At 37.9% G+C, this 13071-nt stretch overlaps 1 protein-coding gene across 2 annotated transcripts in view; it reads left to right on the top strand.

The window, feature by feature from the left end:
- The window catches only part of KLHL4 (kelch like family member 4), a 108788-nt gene that overhangs the window by 84777 nt on the left and 10940 nt on the right, over positions 1–13071 (top strand). For both annotated transcript variants that reach the window (XM_019521372.1, XM_019521373.1), the window contains 4 exons: positions 1821–2033; positions 3670–3856; positions 8964–9188; positions 12439–12601. In XM_019521372.1, coding sequence (XP_019376917.1) covers positions 1821–2033; positions 3670–3856; positions 8964–9188; positions 12439–12601 — 788 coding nt within the window. The remainder of the gene's footprint in view (positions 1–1820; positions 2034–3669; positions 3857–8963; positions 9189–12438; positions 12602–13071) is intronic.

The raw sequence follows: 13071 nt of genomic DNA, 5'->3' as shown, positions 1-13071 counted from the left end.
GTGTCTGGCTGCTTTCTCTTCCACCACTTTCCCTGTTGTAGTGGTGGGGCACAAATTTAAGAGGGCCCCCTAATAATTGTTTTATATACATGGAAAATTATTAATTTCTTATAATTTTCCAGGCAAGGTTCTTTGGGTAAATCTGATATCTTTTATTAGAACAACTTAAACAGTTGGAAAAAATAATTAAGCAAGCTTTTGGATTCAAAAACCCTTCATCAGGCTAAGAAAGTTTCAGCAGTTGGTGTGTGCTCTTCCTGGATGGAATGAAAAGTAAAGAAGCCGGAGGCTGGGCTGGTATGCATATAAGCTGGCAGTCAGTGAAGATGTAGATTGAGGAGTCAGTGGGTGAGAGACAGGCGGGGCGGGGGGAGAGAAGGGGAATGATTAGTAGAGAGGTACCTGGGGAGTGAGATGTCAGGCAGGTTATAATGTGTCATAAATCCAATGTCTATATTTAGTCCATGATTTTTAGTATCCAGGAGGTTGATGAAGTGCAGTTCATAGGTTCGTCTCTGGGAAGTGTTTTGTAAATTTACTTTGAGGATTAGAACTGAAAGATTGGGGAGATCACTTCATCAACCTCCTTCATCAACTTCACTTCATCAACCTCCTGGATACTACAAATCATGGACTAATAGACATTGGATTTATGACACATTATAACCTGCCTAACATCTGACTCCCCAGGTACCTCTCTACTGTTCATCCCCCTTCTCTCTCTCCCCCCCACCCCTGCATTGACTCCTCAATCTACATTTTCATCCCCCTTCTCTCTCCCTGCCCACCCATTGACTCCTCAATCTACATTTTCACTGACTGCCTATCTTGTATGCCTGTTCTGATAAACAGATTATGGTATATTTGAAAATAAAATGTTGCCTTGACTTCCTGCTTCTGTTCCACTTGCAGGTATTTTAATATCAGTTTTACAAATCTGATTTATAAAAGAAATTTAGAAAACATGCAAATGCTTCTGTCCTGATTCAGGACATGACTCTAGGAGTCAGGAGTATTCAATTCTACACCCAATTTTTGTCAATGATCCAATGTATAAACCTGGGCAAAACTATTTATGATCTGGTTTTCAGATATGCAACCATAACTTTAAATTCATCAGTCTATAAAATGGGTATAACTTGGACATACAGAATTTAATTTTTTTAATGAAAAATCCTGTTATTAATATAAACTAAAATAAACTTTAAAACATACTGTCAAGTAGGTTAAAAATAGAGAGTTCTCATGAAAGTGAAAAATTACTATCCCTGTCATAACCCAAGCACTTTTTAGGATGGTTCTTTAAAGAACTGTAACCTTCAACACCACTCCAGCCCTGGGCCTAACTCACTTTTAGACTAGTTATGTACCCCCCGCCCCCTGTCCAGTTACAGTATTTAGTGCTTTTATCCATTGTTTGGGACAAAGTAAACATCACCTACCTATAATTCTGTTTCTTCCAGGATATCAGCGCCTAGAATATCTCATTTCTGGGCCTCAGTTTCCTATTATCAGGCTTTTCATATTCTCTAAAAGATTTTTGACAAAGGCAGTTAGTCTTGAGCCCCTTGTTGGCTTTCCTCTCCTACTGCTTCCCTCTAAAAGTTGTTTTGAGTCAATTCCTATACATACTCCCCTAAAGATCACTAGGTTGCCTTATCTGTTTAGTTCTAATTAAGAAGTCACATTGACTTAGGTATCATTAAAAATAATTTACCCAGACTCTATAAGAGAAGAGGAATATAATCTATATAAATATAGCTCATGTTCTGAACCAAGGTATTAAAACCATGAGTTCATTGAAATATTTTTTTTTCTAGGAACACTTCACAGAAGTAATAAAGAATCAGGAATTTCTTTTACTTCCTGGAAATGAAATTGCAAAGCTTTTATCTAGTGATGACATCAATGTTCCAGATGAAGAAGCTATATTCCAGGCTTTGATGATGTGGGTGAGGCATGATTTGCAGAAGAGGCAACGAGACCTAGGAATGCTCCTTTCTTACATTAGACTGCCACTACTTCCACCACAGGTACTTGGAAGTACATGATTAAAGGGTAATACATCTAAATCACTATGGCCTTAGAAACATGTTTAATTCATAGTTTCATAGTTTCATAGTAGCTAGGGTCAGGAGGGACCTGAACAGATCATCTAGCCTGACCCCTGCCATAGGCAGGAATGAATGCTGGGTTCACAAGACCCCAGGAAGGTGATCATCCAACCTCCTCTTGAATTTGCCCAAGGTAGGGGTGAGGACCACTTCCCTGGGAAGTTGGTTCCAGATTTTGGCCACCTTAACTGTAAAAAATTGCCTTCTGATCTCTAACCTAAACCTATTCTCCATCAGCTTATTACCATTGTTCCTCGTCTCCCCAGGTGGTGCTGGGGAGAAAAGGGCTCTCCCTATTTGCTGTTGATCTCCCCTGATGAGTTTGTAGAGAAGATATTTAAACCTTGAATTCACAATATTCAAGGTTTAAATATATATTTTTCTGATCTAGAGATTTAGTTCTGAACTAGCGAATTGTTGAGTACCTGTACTATCTTACGGTGAAGTTAATTTACTGTGCCGTAATGCTGTTGGTATTTGTAGATGGTGACCCATGACTGCAAACCTAATTAGTCAACTGTGCAATGAAGCACATGTGGGGCGTGTCCGGATGAGTGTGGTCATGCAATATGTGGCACTGCAAACACATTTGCAGTGCCACATACCACACAGTTCAGTGTTCTCTGCACTGCAAAGGCACGCTGCCCAAGCATGCGCCGCACCAAGTTTTTTTTCCATGGGTTTTTTTGACCGCTGGTTATCTAACAAAAAAAACTGTGGGGAAAAAAAATGGAGCAATGCATGCTCGGCCGGCGTGCACTCCTAAAAAGTGGAGCCTGACTACCTGGAGTTGTGCTCCACTGCCAGCTAGGCTCCACTTGGCAGAAGTGCACAGGACCCCAGGTAAGGCTGCTGAGGCTGTGCTGGCCCCAGCCTCCCCTACCCCATGGGAGGCAACTTGTCGTGAACCAAAGCACTTGGCATGGGTGTTCCCTGGGGACAAGTAGTGACAGCGCAGGGTTCACTGCCACTACTTGTACCTGGGGAATCAAACGTCCATGCACATCTGAACATGCCTGTGGAGGTGCCTCTGGTGTTACTCATTGTTTAGATTGAAACAGATACATCATCAACATGACAATTAGAGATGGACATACAGTTCTGAAGTGAACTGACATTCTGTGGCAGCTTGATATTTGTACTGTGAGATTTTGTTTCTGTTGAAATATGTACATATTTGTACATGAAATATATATATGGAGAAATATGTCTTGCAATGCAATATGCAATGCCTTATTAAGTTGTTACTTCACATTGTCTTACTGTTGTTTATAACTTAAATAATTTCTTCTCTGGTTTGCTCTAAACTTCCTAATTGGTCAGAATCATAGATTTATTTTTTCTTCTTATCCAATGCATTTTTAGAGTTTGAGTGAATTTATTTTCTTATATTTGCAATATTTTATGTCAGGTAATTTATTTGGACTAAGACAAAGTTAAAATGAGAGATGGGCCCCAGTTGAGGGTTAGGATTTGTGATTTTGTTTCAGTTATCAAGCTGCATCTCCCCTTTTAAAACTTGGGTGCATATAGATCAATACTTGTCTTTGCTCAGTTACTAGCAGATCTAGAAAACAGTCCCATGTTTGTGGATGACCTTGAGTGTCAAAAACTTCTAATGGAAGCTATGAAGTATCATCTGCTACCAGAAAGGAGATCCATGATGCAGAGTCCCCGAACTAAACCTAGAAAGTCTACAGTGGGTTCACTTTATGCTGTGGGAGGCATGGATGCCACTAAAGGCAAGTATGGAGGTTTGTTTGGCTACCTTATGAGCATGACAATGCATGGAGATTATATAATATTACGAATTTATGTAACTATTTTAAGCTTTTTATTAAAGACAATGGAAGATAAGGATGGTAAGAATTAAAAAAAAAATCCATTTGTCACATTCTGCCTTCTAACAGGAAGAGTGAGTGAGCAGGACATAAGCCCTAGACACTGTCTAAAAGAAGGGATCTAAAGGAGTGTCTCATTCTCCAATCCCTCTCCTGCAACCCATACCTTCCTACAATATCTGCCAACTACAGGGAGAGCAGTGCAGCCACTGCTGCTTAGGAGTGCGAGTGAGTGAGAAGCATTCTGTGAAATTTAGTTTATGGTGCTGGGAGAGATGTCACCTGCTTTTTTTCTGCCCCAAATTGGTGTTCTTTTGGCTGCTCAACATGCATGTCAGCAGCAAAAAGAGAAAATTACATCTTCCTCAGCAGCAAACCCCTCTCATCACTGCTCCAATACCACGTGCTGCTGCTGTTGCTTTGCTGACCCCTCTGTCAGAGTTGAAGCTGCTGCAGCTGCTGCATGGGGAGGTGTGTGGGGGAAGAGAAGGTAGAGAATAGGGGAATGGCCTGTGTACAGTACTGGCCAATGATGCCTATGACCATACCTCAGTGGGGAATTTACTTCTCAAAGTCTGGGCTTTAGATTCAGTTCACTGAGCATGCAAACATTTAGGGTTTTTGAATTTGGCTGCAAAAGTCACAAGAAAATTATGGTATTTTCTGTTTGGAAAAAGACTGGAAGATTTGAGATTTCAATTCCAGCCAAAAGGTTGAAATATGTAAAGGAAAAAGTATAACTCAACAATAATGAATTTCTGCAACAGTTTGTTATAGGTTTGGTTCCAAAAAAATATGTACATCTTCTAAATATAAACAATCGTTAATTACTGATTAATAATAAACTATTATTGAATCCCCAGTTAGACTTATTCTATTTTTTTTGATCTTGTAAAAAAATTTCAGTTTTCAAGACTGAAAGAAAATAGAATTTATAGTTGGAGACTGACTGTTACAGCTGTATTCCATGGTTAATAATCTTGATTGTCATAGCTGAAGTAGTTTTCAATCACAATGCCAGACAGATGAGCAAGAAACCCAGTTTGCAGGTTGTCCTTTTTGGATTACTATAAATTGTACATTGAAATGTCATTTCATAGCATTATGAAAGGAAACATTTTTAACCCCCCCCAAAAGTTCCAAATGCAGGTTCATGAAAACTTATGTCACTTTAAAAACAGAGAAGTTAATATAGTAAGAAACACAGTAACCTGGGGTGGGCAATTACTTGGGCCAGTGGGCCAATTAGGGAGTTTGGATGAGCTGTTTCAGGCTGGGTCAGTGTCATCCCCACCCCCATCAGGTCAGCACCCCCACTCCCCACCAGCCAGCTACAGCACACCAAAACTTCCTAAGTGGCTGAGGACCCCCATGATCAGGACACTCAGCTGAGGGATGAGATGGGGCTGTGGGTGGGTAGGAAGCAGCATGTGGGAGTTGGACAGGAGGATGGGGCCAGTGCCAGAATCGTAGGGCAATGACAGTGTGGGGCTGGGGCTAGGACAGGGAAGGGGGAAGAACCATAAGGGGGGCGGAGTACACACACTGGCAGAGGCAGCCAGAAGGAGCTGCCACTCCTGGGGCTACTGGAAAGCAGAGTCTGTCCACCATGCCACCCCAGCCCTGCTGCATGCCTGGGGGTAGCAGTACCGGCCGTATGTGCCACGGCCCAGGTTGTCCCCTACACTCAGGCTGGTTGGGGCTGAGGGACCTGCCATGGGCAGGACAAAATCCTTTCGCAGGACAGATCCAGCCTTCAAGGTGCATTTTGCCCACCCCTGGTTTAACCGCACACTTGCTGTATGCATGAGTCTGGAAATATGATTATTCTAAAATGTTATGGGGTTACTTTATGGAACTCTTGTTCCTGAGAAAGTAAGAAACAAGACAGAATGTTATAAGTAGTTTCAAGTCTAGTAACTCATTAGATATTACTTCAGTTTGCTGTATGAGTTGAATATTAATAGCATTTAAACACAGTTACTCATTCTATTTTTAGGTTAAAAGAGTGTTAAATAAGATAGCACAGTACCTAACTTCCTCATCATGTATGTATGACAGCCAATGTTAACAATAGTAAGCAAAACGTTTAATAAGATTGATGTGTACCTCCTGAAGTGCCTGGAATAGTTGTCACCCTACTATTTCTTAAATGTGGAACACAGATGTTGACACTTATCACTAGCATCTAAATTAAAATGCAACTTCTATGGCTGTAGCAAGAAAATTTGTTTATCATTTGCTACCAAGAATTGGAAGTTTATTTGACAAACTGGTTTTCCATTAAAAAAAAAGTTCCCGTTTATTTTCCAAGTAGAGGCTATAAAAAGAAAGGACTTTTCAATGAATATGTGCACTTCCCGTTAGTGACTTTTCACTTATTACCTTGGAAAAGAGCCATTTGTTTGAACTTTCGCCTTTTGATATTTAGGAAGAACAGCATTTCCTCACCTCCCACTCTCTTACTGCCATTCTTTACCATACCCAGAGCTGATGGTGAATTTGTAAATTTAAGTCAACACCCAAATAATCATTGTAAGGTGCAACAACAGCACTGGAGGCAGGAGGAGGGTAGAATTAACTACCTTCATAGCAAGCACACCCTTATGTAATAGAGAGTAAGAAAGCTAGGAAAGCATGTTAGTTCTTCTCTCAGATGATATCTTGAAGCCAAGTCATTATGTGAAATAGATCAAAGAATGATCAAAACTGTTCTGGGCTGCATTATTCTAAAGAAGTAGTTCTATTCCTTGGTTTTATACTCCAGGCATGCCTTGGAAACTGCCAGCTCTTAGTTTTCACTAATTTTTTGACTCCAGAAAAATAGCAAAGCAATTCTTCTGTTGTGAAGAATTCAGAAACACTACAGCAGTTCTGATGGTTTCTAATGTGACAGATTCCTATTTTAAATCTCTGATTTTCTCTTGCAAACCACGTTTGCACACCTAACAGTGCTAACTTTGCATGGGACCCCATGGGACCCTTGGAAGGATCTCAAAGCCATGGCATCTTGATTGAGAATCACTGCTCTGAAGTGTTTATGTATCTGAATCTCACTGGAGTTGAATGGATTCTGGGACCCTAACTCCCTTAGGCTCCTTTCTAACACATGCAATTTGTTTCAGCCTGTTTTTTAGGTTAGTATGCTGGATATTTATTTCAATCTCTTACTATAATAAGAGCTGGGAGCAAAAACTAGCCCATTTTGATTATGAAGAGCATAGGGAGTATTCAGAAGAAGGAATTGTAGACAAAAGAACAAAATGGATAGAACAATGAAAAGACTAATCCAAAGGATATGGTAACTGAGGACATGAGGAGGAAAAAGGAGAAAGGGATACTATTAAGAAGTAAGAAAGGGATGATGTTGCAAGTTAAAAGAGGGGGCAAGTCAAAATACAGAAAGACGAAAAGATATTTTAAAATACAGCTTTCAAAGTCTTGGTTATTTTAGTTTCACAGATCCCACAGCATCTTTGAATAAGATTTGCCAAACAGGCTCTGGTAGAAAGTCCTTCTTTTTAAAATGTTTTGTAAGGATTATTTTTTACAATACCTGGATTTTGAAAGGCAAAAAATCAGAACAGTTGCTATTTGTTTTTTAAGTGTAATGGAAGATGCTGGACAGACTGTATTTGAGAGATCAGTGTGCAGCAAATACTAACCTTTCTCTTTCTTCCCCTTACCATTCTGGCACCAAACCCTAATTGCAAGTTTGGTGGCAATTTAGATTCACCTATCAAAATGATCAGTTTTTACAAACTCCTATTGGGGGTAGACAGGAGCCCAGTTCTAATTTTCTCCTTTGGTTGTCCTTGTGAGCCTGTGAATGAAACCTACCAGTCTTGTCAAAGGTACATTAGAGCTTGTTATAGGTGTGATTAACAATTGCTCCTTGACTACTTTGGCTATGGGCCAGTAGCTTTCCTGCTGTACTAAATCAGCACATAGAGAAGCAGCAACAACAGCTGCTGGGTAACAGGAGCCATTGCTTTGAAAGGTGCCAATTTTGAGTGGCAGGGAGTCAAAGTCTTACCAATAGTAGGAAGCCTGCAGTAATAGCATTATTAAAAACTCAGTGTAAAAAGAAAAAATAAGTGAGAATATGGCTTGCATGTTATAGCAGTCTTGCAAGGCCATAAGAGCATAGCAGCATAATCAGTAGCATAACCACTATGTGCTTCTTCAACACTTAACCCCCTGGTTGCCTACATTTTAAAAAAGTATCAAACCCTACTGTGAATGGACACTCACACATTTTCCAAATGGCGGAGCTCTAGTTCCAGTTTTTGTATGCTTGCAATATTTGAAGCACAAATATTAAAAAGCACCACAGTGTTCTGATCTATCTATCTATCTATGGAAATCAAGAAAATATTTTATGGCAATTAAATAACTATGAATATAACAAGCCTGAAGAACTTCTAAAGGTTACAAAATGTTTACAAGCAATTCTGTATTTCCTAGCACTCAGTTTACACTTACAGATGGCCTATATATGTGTTAATATTATATCAATGTGACAATATATGACAATAGTATATTAATTTGGTTTAATGCAATTTACTAAGATTTAACAGCAGCAGCCCCAGTATTGCAGGCATTGGTTATAAGAATCAGTGAGCACATCTACACGAGTCACTTTGAGTGCAAAAGACTAATTCTACTCCACATTAGCATGGTAGGCAAAACCTAGGCTAATGCGCTAAGGCGCAGTAAATTTAGTCTACTGTGCATTAGAATCACAAAAAGACCATTTGTGCTAATGTGCAGTAGCACTGATTATGGCACATTAAGTTAGTACCTATAATTACAGGCACTAAACTTAATGCTCCATAATTACAGTGCATTAATGAATGTGTACAAGTACCCACTGGCCATCATTTTCAATGTTTTTCAATTTAATAAAGTTTCTGTTCTTTTGGGATGGACAATCTACTAAATAGTATATATTAATGCACTATGCCCTCATCTGTTCAGAGTTTCAAAGTGATTATGCTTTTAACAGGAACCACAACAATTGAGAAATATGATCTTAGGACAAACAGTTGGGAACAAATTGGTACCATGAATGGTAGACGGTTACAGTTTGGAGTAGCAGTAATTGACAACAAGCTTTACATTGTGGGAGGACGAGATGGTCTGAAAACCTCTAATACAGTTGAATGTTTCAACCCAATTACTAAAGTTTGGACTATAATGCCTCCAATGTCAACACACAGACATGGCTTAGGTAAGAGTTACGGTTTCTTTGTAATGTATAACTCGTACCGTATTCAAATCAATGCAAAAGTCAATTGACACATTTTTATAGTACCCAAAACTATAAGCATTGTTTATAAGGGATGTTTTTGAGAGCTAACCAGTTTCCTATTGTGTTAAATGTTTTCCTTAATTGTTTCCATATCATCCAATTTGCACTAAAATTTTGCAAAAGAATATACATATTGCAAAATAAAAAATCTGTAGGAAATTCTAGAATCCCATGTGGCATTAAAGGAACCAATTTGGAATATCTCACATTCCTTATTCAACTCCTACATGTACCATTGAATTCAGTTAGGGCTTCAAGTGATTAGTAACTAATTATGATTAATAAAATATTTTTTTTTATGGTTTAGTAGACCTAACTGGACCTACTTTAGATAGTGCCTTTAATACTGTATCTCTCCTTTTAATTTATTTAAACGAATATTCTACTACTTTATCTATTGTGCCATTCTGACAAAAATCTATACAACTCTGATATACCTTAATATCTCTGGGCCTTCATTCCCCTGTAAGTCCTCATATGCAGTTAATAAAGAATGTATTAAATAATCAGTAAACATCCAAATGTATACTCCCATTTCAGAACAATATGAGACAGAGAAAAATTTAAGTTTGAGAGGACAGTATAAGTAGGGTTTAAAACACCAGAAAATCTCTCTCTCTGGATTGATTTGTACCATGCTTCTTAAGAAATGGACTGCTTGCTTGTGTTTTGGTAAAAACAGAAACATTGTAGGAAATCTGGGATGTGTTCAAGAAGAGGTGGGTTATTTTTAATGCAATAAAAATAAAAAGCTACCGAGCTTATATTATAAGCACTCCAGGTTTTTATGGCATACATTACTTTTATGCCAAGTGCTCTGTATTAACACAACACCTTTGGGTTCTTTCCAAGTTTGTCAAAATAATAAAAGCAAAGAGGGTTATCATTCTCATATTAGGGGTTACATTCTTATCTCAAGGAAGTCAATGGGAACATTATTATTATTCAATGGGGCAAAATATTAAATGTTAAAATCCTGTTGTCCAAGGACAAGAGCCATTGTGGATACAAATTAGTATGAAGTGCTGGATTGCTATTTAAAGTATAATTGTAGTCAATTTGGTAATTTAATTGAGTTACAGATGCTGTTTGATTAATAAAAAACTAGTATAAATGAATGTTTATTTTTCTTTTATACATACAATACCCAGTAGTATGTGTGAAAGTTAAGAACTTTTGAACCCTTGTATAAACTAATTAGGGAAATGTGACAGGGTTAATTTAATATTTGCTCTCACCCTGGGATTATTGCCCAGGAAAACTTTAATTTAATTGTTTGTAGGCTGATAATTTTAGTGGAGTTAAGGAATCAGGTTAACTAAAAGCAGGCTAGGTCTGAAATTGCAGAAGAAAAAAAAAGTTGTAAAGACACTGTAAAGTTTAGAAGTCTTTTGTCCTTGATAAGAAGACAAAAAACAAATAAAAAGACAAAAAGCACCAGAAGTGTTTTAAGCATAGCATGTTGGTTGTTTGTTTTTTTTCAGATCCAGGCAAAAGTTTGTACAATTAGCGCACAGAAATTAACTCCAGCACAGTTCATGCCAGAGTTTATTTCTCCTAGGCACAGCATTTACCTACCTGTGTCCCCAGGCCAGCAGCACACTGAGCTGAGGCAGAGGGCTTGGGGTCAGCTTGCCAGCCCCGGACTCAACTTGGCTCAATGTGCTGTGGAGGGGTTGTCTGGGGCACAAAGGTGCTGCAGTGCAGGGCTAGCTGACAGGCAGCTCCCGTACTGTAGCACCTTCATGTCCCAGTCAGCCCCAGTCACCATCTACATGGGCATTTTGACACAGTCTGCTCTGCTGTAGGATAGTGCTTGTCCTGGACAGTAGTATTCTACAGGAGTTAATTAATTTACTGTGCCCCAATATGCATGTACGTGAAGACAGTGACACTAATACAAAGCTTATTAGTCAGCTCCACAGAAAAGCGCCCATGTAGATGCAGCTACTGATGGTTAATATGACAGGCCAAGTAGCTTAATAAATAATGCACATAGTATAAAAAGGGGTTTTCATTTGAGATCTTTCCATCTTGAGGTGGATGAACTGCCTAATTAACTACTTTGTCAGAGTGGTAATTTACTTTTTATGATTTTTTAATCTTTAAGTTTGCGATAAACATACAGAATTTTTACCTTAGTATTGATAGTTATCTAACTGAGGGCTTTTTTTAACTGTCAGCTCCTGCTAAGCCTTTCATATTCTAAACAGAGTCAATTTTTATCTTGTCTCATTTCAATGAAACCTAGTAAGATCATAATAGTGCAAATTATTAAAAGGAAGAGGGAAATAATTAGAATGACAATAACACAACTGCCACAAGTTAGGTTCCTCAACCCACATCAGCCTGATTTGCTAGGCTATTTTGCATTTGAAGCTCTATTAGCTTTTGTGTAATTTATATGGTGTGAGTGCTTATGAAAAATCTTAAATTGGTATGTTATATTTAGGCCTGTAAATATGGATTTGGAAAAATAATTTTAGCAGCCAGATTGGAATTCTTTCTTCCTTTCTTTCTCTTTTTTTTAATTTTTGCTTTGGTTATTATACCTAGCAAAATAAAATCCAAAAAAGAACAAAAACAAACAAACAAAAAACCCTCAAAGATTTGTAAGATAACTTATTCCTAAAAGGGGTAAAGCTTCTTTGGTAATTGAGTAAATATTTTCCTGTCCCATAATATGTAGGAGTAATAACATGGGCTTTTTGTAACTTGAAAGCTTATTTATATATACATTAATAAGTATTAACAGCGGCAATATTGCATAGGTCAAAAAAGACCAAAATGGACCAATCATGGAGACAGGAAGCCTCAGCGTTATAGTTGTTTTCCCCCTGAGAATTTGCTGAAAGGTAGTGTTTTCCCCAGAACTATAGAAATGCAATATTTTCATTGAGTATCCTGTGCAGATGATTTTCATTTTGCTCAGTGACATATCAGCTTTTATACAGATGTTCTTAATTGAAGTTGTATTTGTGTGAGGAATTTTTTAAGGCAAATGAAAAGTCATAAGTAACTTTTAAAGACATAAGTAATTTTAAAGTCATAGGTACTTATGAAAAGTCTTAAGTAATTTTTAAAGGCAAATTAAACTGGCAATGAATGCAGTGTCAGATCCTTTGGCTATCAGGTATCAGACTAAATTTTATCCCTAATTTTTTCTAAGGTGTAGCAATGCTTGAAGGACCAATGTATGCAGTTGGAGGCCATGATGGATGGAGTTATCTCAATACAGTAGAAAGATGGGATCCACAGGCACGGCAGTGGAATTATGTTGCTAGCATGTCAACTCCTAGAAGCACAGTAGGGGTTGCAGCATTAAATAGCAAGTAGGTAAAAACAAAAAGATAAAGTGCTCTTGTTTATGTGTTTTCTTTACTCAGAGAGCAGTGTATTTTTTCATATATTATTTCCTATCCTTTATCATTTTTCCTCTTAAGAAAAGGTTTAAAACAAAACCCCTTATTTTGTTTTCTGGTATTTTCTTCTTTTAAATGTTTCTTTAATGAGTAAATTATGTTTTAAAGGTGTTTTCCTTATTTATAATTACAATAATTTGAGAATGATTTTACAGTCAATTTAGAAGTTAGCATTTTAACACTCATTTTAGACTTTTCATCTATTACCTTTTTAAAGAAAGTTTCCATTTCCAGGTTAAAATCAACAAAAGTCTGCTATTACAACATCTATAAACCCCTCCCCCTGCAAATTGACAGTAATCCCTGTCCACAAAAAAAAGGTCACACACACACACACACACACACACACACACACACACTTTTTCTGTGTCTCTTGTTAG

This window comes from Gavialis gangeticus, unplaced genomic scaffold (genome assembly GCF_001723915.1).
Source record: "Gavialis gangeticus isolate Ggan-Ray unplaced genomic scaffold, GavGan_comp1, whole genome shotgun sequence".
NCBI classification, from domain to species: domain Eukaryota; kingdom Metazoa; phylum Chordata; order Crocodylia; family Gavialidae; genus Gavialis; species Gavialis gangeticus.
This window is presented reverse-complemented; position numbering and strand designations above follow the sequence as displayed.